The sequence below is a fragment of the Lampris incognitus genome, chromosome 16 (assembly GCF_029633865.1).
Source record: "Lampris incognitus isolate fLamInc1 chromosome 16, fLamInc1.hap2, whole genome shotgun sequence".
NCBI lineage: Eukaryota > Metazoa > Chordata > Actinopteri > Lampriformes > Lampridae > Lampris > Lampris incognitus.
In genome coordinates this window covers 8,658,884-8,677,010 of record NC_079226.1, presented here as the reverse complement: position 1 = coordinate 8,677,010, position 18,127 = coordinate 8,658,884, and the positions used below count along the sequence as shown (strand labels likewise).

The 18,127-nt window shown below is 45.6% G+C and overlaps 1 protein-coding gene across 1 annotated transcript in view; it reads left to right on the top strand.

The window, feature by feature from the left end:
* The window catches only part of ism2a (isthmin 2a), a 53,383-nt gene extending 35,882 nt beyond the window's left edge, over window positions 1-17,501 (top strand). Inside the window, exons 4-6 of the mRNA XM_056296454.1 lie at window positions 9,650-9,784; window positions 14,228-14,296; window positions 16,984-17,501. Of these exons, the coding sequence (XP_056152429.1) occupies window positions 9,650-9,784; window positions 14,228-14,296; window positions 16,984-17,501 (722 nt within the window). The remainder of the gene's footprint in view (window positions 1-9,649; window positions 9,785-14,227; window positions 14,297-16,983) is intronic.
* The last annotated feature ends 626 nt before the right edge of the window (window positions 17,502-18,127 follow it).

The window sequence follows — 18,127 nt, the reverse complement described above, 5'->3', positions numbered from 1 at the left end:
GACTTGTATGTTGAAAGTGGAAGAGCAAGCGACAGGTGCTAAAATACAAACCTAAACAGCATTTAACGTTTAATTAGGGTTAAATGTTTTATATAGATTGATATGTTGCTCAATATTACCATGTCGGATGACACTGGTGATCGGTCTTCCTTCTCTAAAATATGCACGGTACTGCTGGATTATCACCAAAATCTGTGACTGTAAAAAATTGTGACCTCTGCATGGATGCTTCTATGTGCGGCCACTTCAAATGCAACTCTGGGATTTGTGGTATGAAAATGAATAGTTGTGTCCTCTACCAAAACTGAAGAAATTAAGGATAACCTCTTTAAAATTCATTAATAATCACTGGTTACCACACATTCTGTCTGCTATAGTAACATGACATCAAAATTCTCTGACATTAAATATGGTGTACCTCACGGCTCAGTTCTTGGCCCTCTACGTTTCTGTTTATAGTTCACCTCTTGGCCAAATTATACGCAGTTATGTAATACATTTCCATAGCTATGCGGATGATACTAAGCTGTATGTGCCGAAAAGGGCTGATGATCATACTCAAATGACTAATTTAGAGGCCTGCTTGGCTGCTGGGGAAAACTGGATGTCACGAAACTTTCTGCTTTTAAATTCGGATAAAACCGAGATGCTGGTCATTGGCCCTGCTAGACACAGAAACCAATGTGATCAAGTAACGATAACAATTGACAAATCTGTGATTTCTCAAAGTGTGGCAGCCAAAAATCTTGGTGTTATGTTTGATCCCAGCCTTTCCTTTGATAAACACATTATAGAAATCGACAAGACTGTCTTTTTTCAATCACGTGACCGCTATAATTCGGTCTTTCCTGTCCATGGCTGATACAGAGACTCTAATACATGCATTTGTTTCATCCAGACTTGATTACTGTAATGTTTTGTTTTCAGTTCTGCCACATGCTAGTAGTAAGTCTTCAGATGGTTCAGAATGCTGCAGCTAGAATCTTAACTAAATCTAGAGCATTTGACCACATTACACCAATTCTCGCCTCCCTTCATCGGCTCCCTATTCATGCTAGATCAGACTTAAAGGTGCTTCTGTTGACTTCTAAAATCTTAAATGGGCTTGCCCTATCATACCTGTCTGATCCCATTAAACCATACAGTCCATCTCGAGCTCTTCACTCTCAAAATACAGGGCTCCTGTGTGTACCCAAAGTTAAAAAGAAGCCAGCTGGTGGCAGGGTCTTTTCCTGTCAGGCCCCATTCTTGTGGAATAACCTGCCTGCTGCCATCAAAAAAATAAGTCTGTTGAGTTCTTTAAATCTAAACTTAAAACCCATCTTTTTGCCTTAACCTACAATTAGTTGCCTTTGAGTGCTTCACAACCTGTACTGCATATGCTCTTACTTATAAACAGAATCAACAGCAGAGCAGCTTTATACTTTAGATTATTTTTCAATGGCCCGCTGAAATGTATAGGTTTGATCGGGGGCTTCGCTGAGGGCATCCGGCACAGTGCACAACTAGTTTGGCATGGATTTGGCACCAAGTCTATTTGTAGAATTCCATTTTATGACAAAACGAGTCTGTTAATGAGGGCACAGGATATTAGACCAAAGTCAGAGTGTTTCATATGAGTCATGCACTTTTCTTTCTTCTTTTTATAGAGCTTTAATTCTGTGTCTGTTTGTCTGTCTGTCTCTGTCCGTCGTCTGTCAAGTCAATTTTATTTTTATAGCCCATTATTACAAATTTTCCTCAGTGGGCTTTACAGCAATATAACATCCTGTCCTTAGACCCTTGCATCCGATAAGGAAGCACTCCCTAAAAAACCCTTTAACAGGGAGAAAATATAGGAAGAAACCTCAGGGAGAGCAACAGAGGAGGGATCTCTCGACCAAGATGCAGAGACGTGCAATGGATATTGTGTTTACACAATTTACAGAATGCAACATTGAAAGAGCTTAATAGAATTATAACGGAATTACAAGATATAGAAGAATATGTTGAGGAACAGCCTAGGACCTGAGCCACGTGACCACCATCACCATGTAGACCTGAAAGAAGGGCAGACTACACATGCACACAAGAGAGACTCACATCACACCATTGACACACGCAGGAGAAGAGACAAAAAAAGGCACACATCTCAGAGAGAGAAGGCTACAACACTGAAACAGGATAACAAAATTATATGGATTTATAAGATACATAAAAAGAAAATATGATGAGGGGGATGCCAAGCAGTGTCCAGGTGGCGAACACAGTCACCATGAAGACCTGGGACCTGGGAGGACAGACTACACGTGCATATGGGAGACTCACATTACACCATTCACATACACAGGAGAAGACATCATTCAGGGAGAGAGAAAAGACGTGAGAGAAGAGAACAGTTTGAACTCGTCAATAATCTATACTCTACAATCTTACTGGCAGAACAGTACTTGGTAAATTCATTGAGATAGAAACTGACCCGCCATGCAGTACAAGTTGTGAAGTACTCAATTTAAAGGCAACTAACTGTGGGTTAAGGCAAAAAGATGAGTTTTAAGTTTGGATTTAAAGGATGCAAGACTCTGATTGTCTGATGGTTGCAGGCAGGTTATTCAAGAAGAATAGGACCTGATAGGAAAAGGCCCTGCCACCAGCTGGTTTCTTTTTAACTTTGGGCACACGAAGGAGCCCTGTATTTTGAGAGCAGAGAGCTTGAGATGGAATGTGCGGTTTAATGGGATCAGGCAGGTATAATGGGGCAAGCCCATTTAAGATTTTATAAGTCAGCAGAAGCACCCTGAAGTCTATTCTAACATGGATAGGAAGCCAATGACGGGAGGCAAGAATTGGTGTAATATGGTCAAACTTTCTAGTTTTAGTTAGGCTGCAGCATTCTGAACCATCTGAAGACTTTTAGTACTAGCATGTGGCAGACCTGAAAACAGAACATTACAGTAATCAAATCTGGATGAAACAAATGCATGTATTAAGAGTCTCTGCATCAGCCATGGACAGGAAAGACCGAATTTTAGCTATATTATGTTAAAAGAAAAAAAGGCAGTCTTGGTGATTTCTTTCATGTGTTTATCAAAGGAAAGGCTGGGATCAAACCTAACTCCAAGATTTTTGGCTGCCACACTTTGTGAAATCACAGAGTTGTCAATTGTTACTATTACTTAATCAAACTGGTGTCTGTGTCTAGCAGGGCCAACAACTAGCATCTCAGTTTTATCCGAATTTAAAAGCAGGAAATTTAGTGACATCCAATTTTTCACAGCAGCAAAGCAGGTCTCTAGATTAGTCATTTGAGTATGATCATCAGCCCTTGTAGGCCCATACAGCTGAGTATCATCTGCATAGCAATGGAGATGTATTTCATGACTGAATATAATTTGGGCAAGAGCTGAAATATAAAGAGAGAAAAGTAGAGGGCAAAGAACCGAGCCCTGTGGTATGCCATATTTAACATCAGAGAATTTCATTGTAATATTATTACAGCAGACACAACATGTTCTTCCAGATAAACAGAACTTCAGCCAAGAGACAGCTAAGCCAGAGACACCAAAATTACAATTTATTCTATCTAGTTGTATACAGTGATCAATGGTGTCAAAGGCTGCAATTAACTCCAGTAATAGAAGCACAGAGGTAGAATCAGAGTCCATAGCTAGTAGGAGATCATTTTCCACTCTGGTCAGAGCAGTTTCAGTGGAGTGACAGGCCCTGCAAGATGATTGAAAAGGTTTATATAGTTTTTTTTCCCTATATGAGTCAAAAGTTGTTGATACACAACTCTCTCTATGTCTTTGAATGTTCTCATTCATCCAGGTCATGGTTATCCAAAGGAATTGAATCGAGTGCAACTGGACTTTGTATATATCCGTGAAGACGGTTAGCCTCTCATCCAAGAGGCTTCATCAGTTCGTGCCTTTCTGACTAGACCAAGCTAGTCTGACTGGCTGGTGATGAAACTCAGATATTTATCCTCTTTGGAGTCGTTATCAGAGCTATTGATGTCCATGGCTCTTTATGTTCCGATGTTTAGCAACGCCCGTCGTTATCAGAGGTATTGATATGCGTGGCTCTTTTGTGTTCCGATGTTAAGCCACGCCCGTCGTTATCAGAGCTATTGATGTGTATGGCTCTTTGTGATCCGATGTTAAGCAGAGACGGTCGTTGGAGGTGTTACTTTCGACTTCGTTAGTGCTCCATTCAGTGGTCATGAGTCGTTGGAGCCGTTAGTGACCGACTGTTGTTCTTGGAGGCTAAGCTTCTTGAGTCTCCTGGGTAGAGATGAAAGGACGGCATTGTAAGTGGGAGATAGGTGGTGTCGCAGACCTCCTCCTCTGTTGAGGGATGGTTTTTCCAGTTTCGCATAGATGGCTTCCTTCATCCCTCTTTCAAACCATCTATCTTCCCTGTCCAAAATGTGTACATTGCTGTCCTCGAAGGAGTGTGTCTTCTCCTTTAGGTGTAGATAAACTGCTGAGTCTTGTCCTGAGGAGTTTGGCCTTCTGTGTTGGGCCATCCGTTTGTGTAGTGGTTGTTTGGTTTCTCCTATGTATAGGTCAGTGCAATCCTCATTGCATTGTACAGCATACACCAGATTGCTTTTTTGGGTGTGTGGTACACGGTCTTTGGGATGAACCAGTCTTTGTCGGAGTGTTTCGCTGGGTTTCGAAGTATATCGGGATGAGGTGTTTGTTAAAAATTCTCCTGAGTTTCTCGGAGAACCCAGAAACATACGGGATGACTATGTTATTCCTTCTGTTCCTTTTCTCCTCATCGCTCACCCGGTTGGTCTTTTTGGAACGTGTTCTTCCCGTTGGGCCTGAGTGCTGTTGGGCACATTGTCAGCTCTGTGTTGCAGAGTTCTGATGACGCTCAGTTTGTGTTCCAGAGGGTGGTGTGAGTTGAAAGTAGATATTGGTCTGTGTGTGTAGGTTTCCTGTAAACCCCAATGTGGAGGCTCCTGTCTTCCCCAATGTGGACGTCACAGTCCAAGAAGGGCAAACTGTTGTTCTTTATGTCTTCCCTTGTGAACTTAATGTTTTTGTCCACTGAGTTGATGTGTTTGGTAAATGCTTGCACCTCTTGTGTTTGGATTTTGACCCATGTGTTGTCCACATATCTGAACCAGTGGCTCGGAGGTGTTCCTCTGATGGAGTTCAGGGCCCTGTGTTCTACCTCTTCCATATATAAGTTGGCTACAATGGGAGATACTGGTGAGCCCATTGCACAGCCGTGTTTCTGTCTGTAAAACTGGCCCCTGAATTGGAATATGTAGTGTTCAGGCAAAGGTCCAGCAGTTGGCAAATCTGGTCTGGGCTGAGGTTGGTCCTATCGTGGAGGGTGTCGTCCCATAGCAAACGTTGCCTCACAGTTTCCAAAGCCTCCATGGTTGGGATGCAGGTGAATAACGAGGTCACGTCGTAGGATACCATGGTTTCATTCGGTTCCAGTTTTACGCCTTGGACATTGTTCACAAAGTCAATGGAGTTTTGGAGAGAGGAAAGGAGGAGGAGGTCTGTGACACCACCTATCTCCCACTTACAATGCCGTCCTTTCATCTCTACCCAGGAGACTCAAGAAGCTTAGCCTCCAAGAACAACAGTCGGTCACTAACGGCTCCAACGACTCATGACCACTGAATGGAGCACAAACGAAGTCGAAACTAACACCCCCAACGACCGTCGCTGCTTAACATCGGATCACAAAGAGCCACGCACACCAACAGCTCTGATAATGACGGGCGTTGCTAAACATCGGAACACAAAGAGCCATGGACATCAATAGCTTTGATAACGACTCCAAAGAGGATAAATATCTGAGTTTCATCACCAGCCAGTCAGACTAGCTTGGTCTAGTCAGAAAGGCACGAACTGATGAAGCCTCTTGGATGAGAGGTGAAACGTCTTCACGGATATATACCAAGTCCAGTTGCACTTGATTCAATTCCTTTGGTCAACTCTCTCTAGTACTTTAGAAAAGAATGGAAGATTAGAGACTGGTCGATAGTTATTAATAGATCCTGGAGCGAGGTGCAGTTTCTTAAGTAGAGGTTTGACCACAGGGGTCTTAAAATGGCTGGAAACAGTGCCAGTAGTAAGCGATAAATTAACAATGTCTAGCATTGTAGGTCCCAGGAAATGCCAGAGGTCTTTAAAAAGTTTTACTGGTAAAGACAAGTAGTTGGTTTAGAAACTGACATAAGCTTAGCCAAAGTATCAAGAGCGATAGTCTTAAAAGCTGTAATAACAGGGACTATCGGTGACTCATTGTATAGATATGAATTTGGTAACATGGGATCTGCAGGAGTCGCTGGAGTTGAAGAACAAATTTTATTTCTATTCTCATCAACCTCATTGCAGAAAAAATCTAGAAACTCATGGGCCAAGAATGGTGCACAGCTAATGGACGGCTGCTTTTTAGTAAATTTAGCTAGTGTCAAAGAAATGTGGGATTATGTTTATTAATATTGATTAAGTGAGCGAGATATGCTGCTTTCGCAGCAGCTAAAACATGCTTGTATTTCAATAAACACTCTTTTTTTTATTTTGATACACTATTGATCCCTGTAGGGAAATTATGCTCTGCATTTAACCCATCCCAGCTGTGTAGCTGGGAGCAGTGGGCAGCCACTGTGCAGCACCCGGGAACCAACTCCAGTTCGTCTGGCCATGCCTCGGTTAAGCGCACAGACAGGAGTATTAACCCTAACATGCATGTCTTTATTGATGGCGGGGGAAACCGGTGCACCCAGAGAAACCCACCACAGACACAGGGAAAACATGCAAACTCCACACAGAGGACGACCGAAGATGACCCCCAAGGACGGACAACCCTGGGGTTTGAACCCAGGACCTTCTTGCTGTGAGGCGACAGCGCTAACCACTGCGCCACCGTGCAATCCATGTGCCAAGATGGGTAAAAAAAACTTCCAAATGTAATTTTCGCCATATACGTTCCAGTCTCCTGCTAGAGTCCACTGCAATGAGTCGACTTTTGAACAAACTGAGTGAACCCAAAAGTATCAACAAGCGCTAGAAAGGCTTTACTTAGAGGATCAGCGGCCTTATTCAGTTTTCTCTCTGTTCTTTATGCCAGCCATCAGCCCTCTGTTGTCTATCCCCGCTAGACGTTAGGGGATTATGAATTTGGTTGCCTGCACAAGTGTGTGTTTGGACAGCATGGTGGCCTAGGAGTTAGCGCTGTTGCCTAACAGCAAGAAGGTCCTGGGTTCAAACACCAGGCTGTCTCAGGTCCTTTCTGTGTGGAGTTTGCATGTTCTCCCCGTGTCTGCATGGGTTTCCTCCCACTATCAAAAAGACATGCATGTTAGGGTTAATGCTCCCGTCTGCCCCTGACCAAGGCAGTAGGAAGAAATAAATGAAGTTGGTACCCGGGTGCTGCACGGCAGCTGCCCACTGCTCCCAGCTACACAGCTAGGATGGGTTAAATGCAGAGAGTGAATTTCGTGGCATGTATGTACAAATGGAAAAGTGTATTCTGCTCTGTTGCGTATGCTTGTGTATCTGTCCCTGGCTAATCTTGCAAACTTCAGGACCTATCAGCCTAAAATTATTTGTGCACAGTTATGACTGTATGATGAAGAACCTCTCATGCTTGCGGTGATTCAAAACCTTTGAAAAACATTTGTCATTTATTCTTGCTACGGACACTCCCTCTCTTCATTCACTCTCTAGCTCACTCAACCAACGCTGCTCTCTGGTGCCGCCCGATCTAAGTCAATCGTGCGCATGCGCGACTTATATCTACGGTTGACTGGGCAGCAACAGTGTCTAAACATGTATTCGGGTATGAGTGTCGCTGCAAGTCAATAAATTATTTGCTGGTGATCTCAGCACAGGATAACTGGAGGAACAACGGATGAGCCAAAAATAATAACCTCTGTATTTTCCCAGGGTTAGGGTCAAAATGGTCGCATAGCAAACCTTTTCTTTTTGGAAAGTGCAAGTTCATATTAGACTTGGTTGCATTCGTGAGAGGGTCCGCCTAGGACACTGCACATTCACAGACTGAAAGGCAAAACGTTTTTATTAGGTAGATTTTTTTAGCTTGAGCGCTGCACATTAAAAACTTTTTTTTCCATATTTCCCATTCAATCGACTTGGGCACTGCGCAAAAGTCCTACAATGGCAGGAAAAACACTGTTTTTTCTGTCCATGTGTGCGTCTATCTGTCTGCTGCTAATCTTGCATACCATTGGGCCTGTCAGCAGCTGGACCTAAAATATCTGCGAAAAGTATCAACGTTTGTGTTTTGTGCGGAGTTCTGTTCGACTCGTGTCGAATACTTGCGAAACAATCCGGTCGTAGAAGTCGTCTCTCAACTCAATTCTCGCGTCAAGTTTCTAATCCGACTGTAAACAACACAGGCCCACGGAAGAGGAAGTCGCCCTAGGAAACGGAAGTGAGCAGCCAGCACCTACACTGGAAGCCCAGTGTTACTGGCTGTTGTTCTCAGAGGCTAAATCATCGTCAGGCAATAAACGGGTTCTGAGATGGCGCTCAGTGTCTGAACCTGCCATCGACATTATGTGTTGCAGTGTGGAGACACCATTTCATCAGTGTACTTGCACACACAGACGGACTCGAACGCACGCACACACAGCCACATATACAATTTACTGTTCTAACACTGTTGAACTCTCTCTCTCTCGCTCTCTTTGTCTCTCTGTCACACACACACACACACACACACACACACACACACACACACACACCAGCTGGCCATACTTCCTGCCTGATCATTAGCGTGATTATGACTTTCCTGAAAAGTATGCAATGTACATTTAGCTCCACTGCATCATTAACTTCTGTGTGGAAACAGGTCTGAATGGAGTAGCTACAAATCCCTAAAGCGGGGTTAAAGTTTCAGACACACACCGCGATCGCTTCACATCATGTAAGATAGGCAAGATTTCCGGACAGCGTGAAAGAAAAGCTGATCCGCTGCCAGCCCAACGTCTGGCTTCATAAAAGGTCTATTCAGGCAGCACCTTCTGCAGAAAGCCCTCGCGCCTGAAGGAAGTCGGTGCCGTGGGGGGAAATCTAAATGCTTCAAAATAATTCAAATTTCGACTTGTTTTATAAAGTCAGGGAACATCTCCCACGTGAGCACTACCAATTTTAATGCGCTGCACACTGTCGTATTGAACTTCATAATACAAACGTCGGAAATGTCCATTGTGTTTAGTCTGAAATACAAACACATCCTGATATCGACCGTGTTCAGCTACAGCATTAAACTCCCGATGTCAAGTCACGCGAGGGGTTTGTTTCTAACGCCGAATGAAAAATCAAATCATGCATCTCCATGTTTTTCACTTCAGCCGTGAGAAGTCGTTCACGCTCTCGGTGGGTTTCCTCCTCCCTCTTCCCCTGTTTTTCTCCGTCTTCATATCTTCTCTGCTGGAGGCCTTTTTTTAAACACATCTCAAAGGGTCCATGCTGTCGTACCCCCCACCCCCCCCCGCTCATTTTCGGACACCACCAACTTAATTGCATAACACACATACGCCAGCTGGGCGAGGAATTCACAAGGCTAACTTCAAAGACGAGCTCTAATACATGACTGCTCGGCACACTTCCCCTCCTCCTCCTCCTCGCTCTCCCTCCTTCATACATTTCCTTTTCTCCCGTTTCAGAATTCGAGGAAGAGTGGAGCAACTGGTCACCATGCAGCGTCACCTGCGGCCACGGCACCCAGAAGCGCCTTCGTTCATGCGGCTACGCGTGCACGGCCACCGAGTCGCGCACGTGCGACCTGGACAATTGCGCCGGTAAGTGGCGCAATTAATGTGATGATAGTGAAAAGGTGTAGCACTGCCACAGCTGGTGCACAGTTAAAGGGGTAGTTTGGATATGCTGACATTAGGTGGTATGATTTACTCACTAGTAGTGATATCGATACAGATGCCAGCTTGTCTGGCGACTCCCGTGGTCAGAGATTCGGCTGCGACAAAGGTGGCACTACATGTTGCTTGGAGTTGCCATAGCAACCCCAGGATTTGGCGTAGCAACTGCAGAGCAACCCCCCAAGAATTTCGTTATGAAAACTAAAAGAAAATATAAATTATTTTAAAACTTTCATCAGTTTGGCAATACACTGTGTGTTTTTAATTGTGGACACAACAAATTAATAATAACAACGCATAATGAATAATAAAAATGAGAGAAAGACTATTTCTATATACGCTTCATATTATATGCGGCATGGTGGCATAACGGTTAGTGCGGTCGCCTCACAGCAAGAAGGTCCAGGGTTCGAGCCCCGGGGTAGTCCAACCTTGGAGGTCGTCCCGGGTCGTCCCCAGTGTGGAGTTTGCATGTTCTCCCCGTGTCTGCGTGGGTTTCCTCCGGGTGCTCCGGTTTCCTCCCACGGTCCAAAGACATGTAGGTCAGGTGAATCGGCCGTACTAAATTGTCCTTAGGTGTGAATAGGTGTGTGTCGGGCCTGAGATGGCCTGGTGGCCTGTCCAGGGTGTCTCCCCACCTGCCGCCCAATGACTGCTGGGATAGGCTCCAGCATCTTCGCGACCCTGGGAGCAGGATAAGCGGTTCGGATAATGGATGGATGGACGATGACTAAAAGAATCTAAACGCATTCTTTTCTCAAACGAAGTAGCACCACTCACATCTTGTGAGAATGAGTCAGAGGTCATGAACTTGCTAGCTGTTTCGCGTGCTTCAAATGTTAACTACTGCGAGCTGAACGTGGAGAGATTTATCGTGTCCAAAAGACCACGGACATCAACAAATGTTGAGGAGACAAATGAGACAAATGTTAACCCTGCTGTCTCTGGCAATGTTGAAGAAGAGCAGGCCGACAGCCAGGACGAGCCAGTTTGCAGCGAGGACTCGGATAACGTTAGGGAGGAAGAAGACGAGCTGCTGTCCCCGCCGTATGATTAGCAGTTAGCCTCCAACCCCAGCTGCAGCAGTGGTGCAGCTGATATTAGCCACACAGGTAGTGAATGACCACGGCACCTTATTCTCCAAAAATACCCGGCAAAGAAGTACGGACTTCATATAAGATCCTTCAATCGCCGACGGTATGAACAGTATAGTTGGTTGGACTATTCGACTACCAAGAGCTGTGCGTTCTGCTTAGCTTGCTGACATTTTTCACATAAGGGGCAAGGCAGGTTTCATAAAGAGACAGCGTTTACCACTCACTGAGACTCATAGCCGCTGCTCGTCTCACTGAGTGGCCAAAAAAAAATGAACAGCAGCAAACAGCCATGATAAAACACACACAAAAACACAACCACCCTCAAAACAACAATTTTTTTTTTTTTGCAAATTTCTGATGCTCGAGTCTCCTCTCAGACCACTCGATATCTTGGAACTACTTTTGGCTGTTGAAGAACACCAGTGTATTACCACACACGGGAGCTTGTTTGCATCTTTCAGGTTACAGATTTTAGGACGCCTTTGAGACGGCTGATAGGCGGCGTGACATGCATTGCAAAAAGGCTCCAGTGCGCAGGCGTAATGAGTCAGCACCGGGCCCGAATGCAAGATGGTCAAAGTGGGCCCCGGCCTACCCATCACCATCAGACATAATATAATGTCACCTCAGTAGCGAATGAAAGAAGTGGAAGTGCGCGGCTTTAAAAGGACCAGCAACAGCGAAACGCACTGCACAGCTGACGCCTCCTACATGAAATGACGACTAGGAGACTGCTGCGCTACAGAAGAGGAGTCATGATAACAAGGCCAAGACAGGGAGACCAACCTACTTAACAAAATCTGGTGTATAAAAACAAAACACAAGTGTGTAGGTTATAAGTCAAATAAATAATGAACAAGTTCTACTTACACTAGAGGCGCACATCCCGGGCTTTTCGCTGTCGAAGTCTTGACACTTCGCCAGCTAGCTAACTCTTCTGTGTGGATTTTGCTGCGCAGTAGTATGCGTGTCCATAATTATGCTAGGGCACACGTCACACATTTTGGAACATATCGTAAAAGCGTAGACTCAGCGCTCGAGATCTTTCATAGCGACAAACTGTTGTGGGCCCCAATACAGCTGCGTTGCTTGCATATATGGCAGTTCCGCCTCTGCTCCAGTGTGTTTTAATAACAATTCTTCAACAACAAAAGATATAGAAAGACACTGAGGAGAATGGATCATCGGCAATACGCAATGGTTAACAGGTTTTTTTGTGTGTTTTATTATGTCTTAAATTATTTTAAGTAGCTGTCTGAGTTTGCTGCTTTTCATTTTTGTGGCAGCTTGCTGAGACTAGCAGGCCAGACTGCAGGAGTCGCTAAACAAGCTAATTCTATGTACCACAAGGGGGCGGCACGGTGGCCCAGTGGTTAGCGCTGTTGCCTCACAGCAAGAAGGTCCTGGGTTCGAACCCCGGGCCATCCCAGGTTCTTTCTGTGTGGAGTTTGCATGTTCTCCCCGTGTCTGCGTGGGTTTCCTCCGGGTGCTCCGGTTCCCTCCCACCATCAAAAAGACATGCATGTTAGGGTTAACACCCCTGTCTGTGCCCCTGAGCAAGGCAGTGGAAAGAAGAACTGGCGTTGGTCCCCAGGCGCTGCAGCTGCCCACTGCTCCTATACAATAGGATGGGTCACATGCAGAGAACACATTTCATTGTAAGAATACTGCCAAATAAAGTGACTTTCTTCCATTCTTTCAATAACAGTATTGTTGAGTAACTTATATACCTTTAAGATTATTAATATTCGGCATATTAACTGCAGAAAAAAACATAGCAAACTTCTTTGCCTCCCTCAACAAACAGCAAAGCCTCTCAAAACTGTTGGACGCATCATTTTTAAAGCTAGCAGGACCCCGATCATATTCTCAACTGTTTGCAAAGTAGGTTGAAAGTTCAGACTGGATTCCTTGTTTATCCTTATTTTTAAAATGTTATGCCATTCTCCCTGTCTGCCTGCCACGTGCACCACTTTGGGATTCGCAAGTCTACTTTTTGTTGTACGTTTTTATCAATTGAATTTATTCATTCATTACAGGTGGTATATACGATATTCAGCACCAGCCTCTCAGACCAAACCAAAACAAACCCCCCCTCCCTCCCTTTGCGTTCTTGGCTATTATTATTAACATTTGTAACATATTCAGCTTGGTACGGAGCTATTTCTTCTATCTGCCAAGTGACCTAAATCCATGTAATGTAATTATTAGCTTGCTAGCTAGCCATACTGTTAACGCTAGCTACCTCACATGCACTAACATACACGCGCGGCCGTGCCAGCCTCCAAAACATACAACAGACAAACTCAGATTACAACACAGAGAGAGAGTGTGACTTCATTTGCAACACAGGCAGAGGGAGTGTGACTTCATTCTCTGCTCGGAACGCCATTACTCCACTATCTCTACACAGCACCAAGATGTTTGCTGCGATATCAATGTTCGAAATCTTGAATGCAGCACTTTTATGAATCAAGAATCTTACTTTCGGTAAAAAGATTAGTTTGCCGGGCGTCCGGGTAGCGTAGCGGTCTATTCCGTTGCCTACCAACACGGGGATCGCCTGTTTGAATCCTCGTGTCACCTCCGGCTTGATCAAGCATCCCTACAGACACAACTGGGAATTGTCTGCGGGTGGGAAGCCGGATGTGGGTATGTGTCCTGGTCGCTGCACTAGCGCCTCCTCTGGTTGGTCGGGGCGCCGGTTCGGGGAGGAGGGGGAATAGCGCGATCCTCCCACGTGTGAAACTCCTCACTGTCAGGTGAAAAGAAGCGGCTGGTGACGCCACATGTATCGGGGGAGGCGTGTGGTAGTCTGCAGTCCTCCCTGGATCGGGAAGGGGTGGAATGGTGGGAAAATGGGGTAATTGGCCAAGTACAGCTGGGGGGGAAAGGGGGAAAAATCCAAAGGGAAAAAAAAATAGTTTGCAAATAGTTGCTCGACGATACTCACACGTGCCACAGGGTTTTAAAAACTAGAAAACTTGTTTTTGCGTTTGAGAACCACGGCAATCCAAAGCCAAAGCCAGCGGTGACGAGCGTATGTTAAGATATCCGCCGTTGTCTTGCACATTTACTTAGTCGCTAGTATCTATGGGACAACACACACACACACACAGACACACACAGGGAGCTTCATTTACAAAAGCGTTCCTACATAGTGGACGTGTGCGTAAATTGTGAGTGCTGTGTGTGGCTGTTTCCATAGCTGTGTGCTTCTGATGCCGCTGGAAGAGAAATAATTCCCGTTGTCTTCCCTCTTCCTGTGCAGACGACACGAACGCAGTGACTGAGCTCACACCCATCCAGACAACCAACAGCACCGACTCTCTGGACACAAGTAAGCTGCACGAGTGTGTCTGTGTGTGTGTACATAATTGTTTATAACAGAGGCCCATCCAGTGTCAGGGTGCTGCACTGGGCTTTGGGGTGGGGGTAGGGGTGTCTGTACTTCACGGTGTCGTTCCAGGGTGCTTAGGGCAGGTATGGCGGTGGCGGGTCGGAGGTCGGCCTGTAAAACACACCGTCAAAAAAACGGGGAACTGTAACGGGCGTCCAGTCCAAAAAAGTCAGAAAGCTCCCCCTACCCAGCATGCTTAGTGCTCCACCGGGGGCGTTTAAAGCGGCTCTGAAACGCAGGCCCCGTCTTCCCAGAAACGTTCGAATTGCCCTTCGGATTTTTTTTGTTTTACTGCTCTCCTGCCGCCAAGCGCCGGCCAGTAAATGTGACAGTTCATTTCGCTCGGCAGTAATAACAAAGGATATTCGAGGGAAGGAGAACATGATACGATGTCAGACGTACACCCCCACCCCCCCGAACCCCGACCAAGATGATGAAAAAAACAAACACGGTTGGAAACGAAGTCTTGATTTAGATGGTATCCTGTCCCGTTCGCTCATTCACACCATTTCATATTTCAGGCTAGGAATTTATGTTCAAAAATGAGATTTTGATTTTTTTTTCCCTAAACTGGCACATCTCTGCTTTGGGTAATCAAAGCCACCTGAAAAGTCTTTCTTTTTCTTTTCTTTTCTTTTCTTTTTTTTTTGACTGCATCCAAAGTGTTGAATGAGAGAGTTTTTACTAACTCGGTGGAACCAGCTGCTGCTGCAGTGAAACCCAGACCCGGGATGGGAACGGTGCTCGCCTAGGATTTCGTGGGTTTTTACTCACTGGTTTCTAATTGTGATTTTAACTTCTTTTGTATTTTGGGGGTTCAAGTCGGAATATTGAACAATACAAAGAGAGGGTTTGTACTTGACCGTCTTTGCGTCTCCCGTCGACATCTGTTCGAGACAGACAGTCCACATGTTCCAGACAAATTAAGGAAATGCAGTAGACAAAATTTACAAACAGAGTCCGGGTGGCTTGGCAGTCTATTCTATTGCCTACCAACACGGGGATCGCCAGTTCGAATCCCCATGTTACCTCCGGCTTGTTCAGGCGTCCCTACTGACGGATGTGGGGTTGCTGTGCTAGCGCCTCCTTTGCTCGGTTGGGGTGCCTGTTTGGGGGGGGGGGGATAGTGTGATCCTCTTATTTGCTACGCCCCCCTGGTGAAACTCCTCACTGTCAGGTGAGAAGAAGATGCTGGCGACTCTACATGTATCGGAGGAGACGTGGTAGTCCGCAGCCCTCCCCAGATCGGCAGAGGGGGTGGAGCAGCGACTGGGACGGCTCGGACCAGCGGGGTAGCTGGACTGGTAGAATTAGGGAGAAAACGGGGTGGGGTGGGTGGGGGGGATCTTGCTAGGTAGCTAGCTGCCGTCCACATGGTGAAAATAACACTTGCACTTTAAATAACCGCGACTTTTTAATTCAGATGTTTGCCAAAAGGGTTTCAGTATGTGGAGCTGATGGGAGACTTCTTGTCTCAATGATCTGCAGTACCCATATCCGTCATCTTTGGACACGTGTAAACTCACGTGTTTTTCTATTGTCAATAAAAATGCTCCATGTTGTGTACTGCATCACTGGATGGGTTGGGAGCCCAGATAGGCCGCATCCATCTTCATGAATATGGTCCTTCATTGACTAAAAAAAGATGTTGCTTTTATCGACTATGTCGCTTTTGTGAGTTCACTGAAGGTGAAAAACCATCTATAAGTGCTGGGCTGATCTTGGGACCAAGTATGTTAGCATAGCAGGATAAACACAGCTGCAGATAATGCAATGAATGATGGGTTGTGTTTCATTTAGGTGTGGCAATGACAACGGTCAACGGCTTTGTCAATACTACTATACTAAATACTACAGTATTACAGTACTATACATTACTATCCTCAGCCAAAGAGCGGAAGTGCCGTGAGGTGCGTACAGCTCGTGCGGCCTACATCTCCACGGTAACCATGCAAAGTCGCCATTTTTGACATTACGAGTGTACCAGTGGTACATATTGCTGTTCATATACACACACACAACAAGCGTTGTGCAGCAAACTTGCATTTGAAAGGTTGTTAAATTACGGCTGCTTCGATGTCCATCATCATGGCTGAGAAACGTTAGCTGGCTGAGAAACTGCCTTCTCTGTCTCCATAGTAACCATGCAAAGATGCCATTTTCTTCCAAAATAGCATCCGGTTGATTCATGTTAGATTTTTTTTTTTGTAAAAACAGTATAGATCCTGGCTATTCTAGCATCGTAAATATTTCCAAACTACAAACATTTCAATCTCATACACTAAAAATGGGTGCTACATAGTGCATACTATGGCCATGGTAAGGTCTGTAAGACAAATTTGGTCTCATGATCAGCACAATATTTATAGATGGGTTTTCACCTTTCTGTGGAATCAAACTCATAGCAGTGGTACATGGTTTAGTTGCTTTGGAGTGTGTTATTCAGCTTGCCTTACTGCAGTATGGTCAGAGACAGACTGGCAACTTTCTACCACTGCTTACAACTGAACTCCAATATTTTCATTCAGTGGTCCAGGTCAAGTTTTGTGCTGACATATTCTAACAAATTTCAACCCTGTGTGTCCCCCCCCACCCCAACTAACCCCGAACCCCACACCCCTTTCCAGACGTGGACAGCTGTGAGAAGTGGCTGAGCTGCAAGAACGACTTCCTTCAAAAGTACCTCCACCAAGTGTTGACGGAGCTCCCCAGTTGCCCCTGCGCCTACCCTTCGGAGGCGGTCTACAGCGCCATCAACATCCTGGATGCCAAACTCCGCAAGACATACCGCTGGAGGGATGCCAGCGGCCCAAAAGAGCGCCTTGACATCTACAAGCCCTCGGCCCGATTCTGCATTCGCTCCATGCTGTCGTATGACAGCACCACTTTGGCGGCACAGCACTGTTGCTATGACGACCAAATGAGACTGATAACGCGGGGCAAAGCAGCGGGAGCGCCCAATTTGATAAGCACAGAGTTCTCCCCGGAGCTCCATTACAAGGTGGACGTTTTGCCATGGATACTGTGCAAAGGTGACTGGAGTCGGTTTCACTCGGTGCGGCCGCCCAATAACGGACTGGGTTGCTCCGATAACCCAGCTGAGGAAATATATCAGGTGCAACTTAGGGAGGCGAAGGAGTATTGAGGGTCCTTGGGGTTATGCGGTAAGAAGACAGAGGAGGACAACGAAGGCTTTGGCTTGTGTTCAGCGACTGTCGGTTGAAATCCCCTTCAGCCACGGATACGAACACGCCGAGGGATTTGAAAGACAGATCTGCTCTTGCCTGGCCATCGTCTCCTTCAACATGTCTCTTTCCTTCCATGGGGACCAGTTAGAAAAACTGAAATGTTCACCGGATGTGACCCAACAGCCATGGGGTATAACAAGGTGGCTCAATCTCCTCCTTCAGATACGGTACTTTGGTGCATTTACAAGTTTCAGTTTCGCATTCTGATGGCCATTATATCCATCCATCCATCATTTATCCAAACCGCCTATCCTGCTCTCAGGGTGGCGGGGATGCTGGAGCCTATCCCAGCAGTCACTGGGTGGCAGGCGGGGAGACACCCTGGACAGGCCGCCAGGCCATCACACAGGATCATTATATTTGTGGACAGAAACCGACAAATGATTGACTGCTAAGACTGGGCCTGTCTGCACAGCAGCAACTAACATTACACTGGTACCGGATAACTAAATAACAATAGCAAATAAATAATAAGGCAATTGCACAGTGGGTTGAACTATCAACATTTTCCATCAGGACTTAT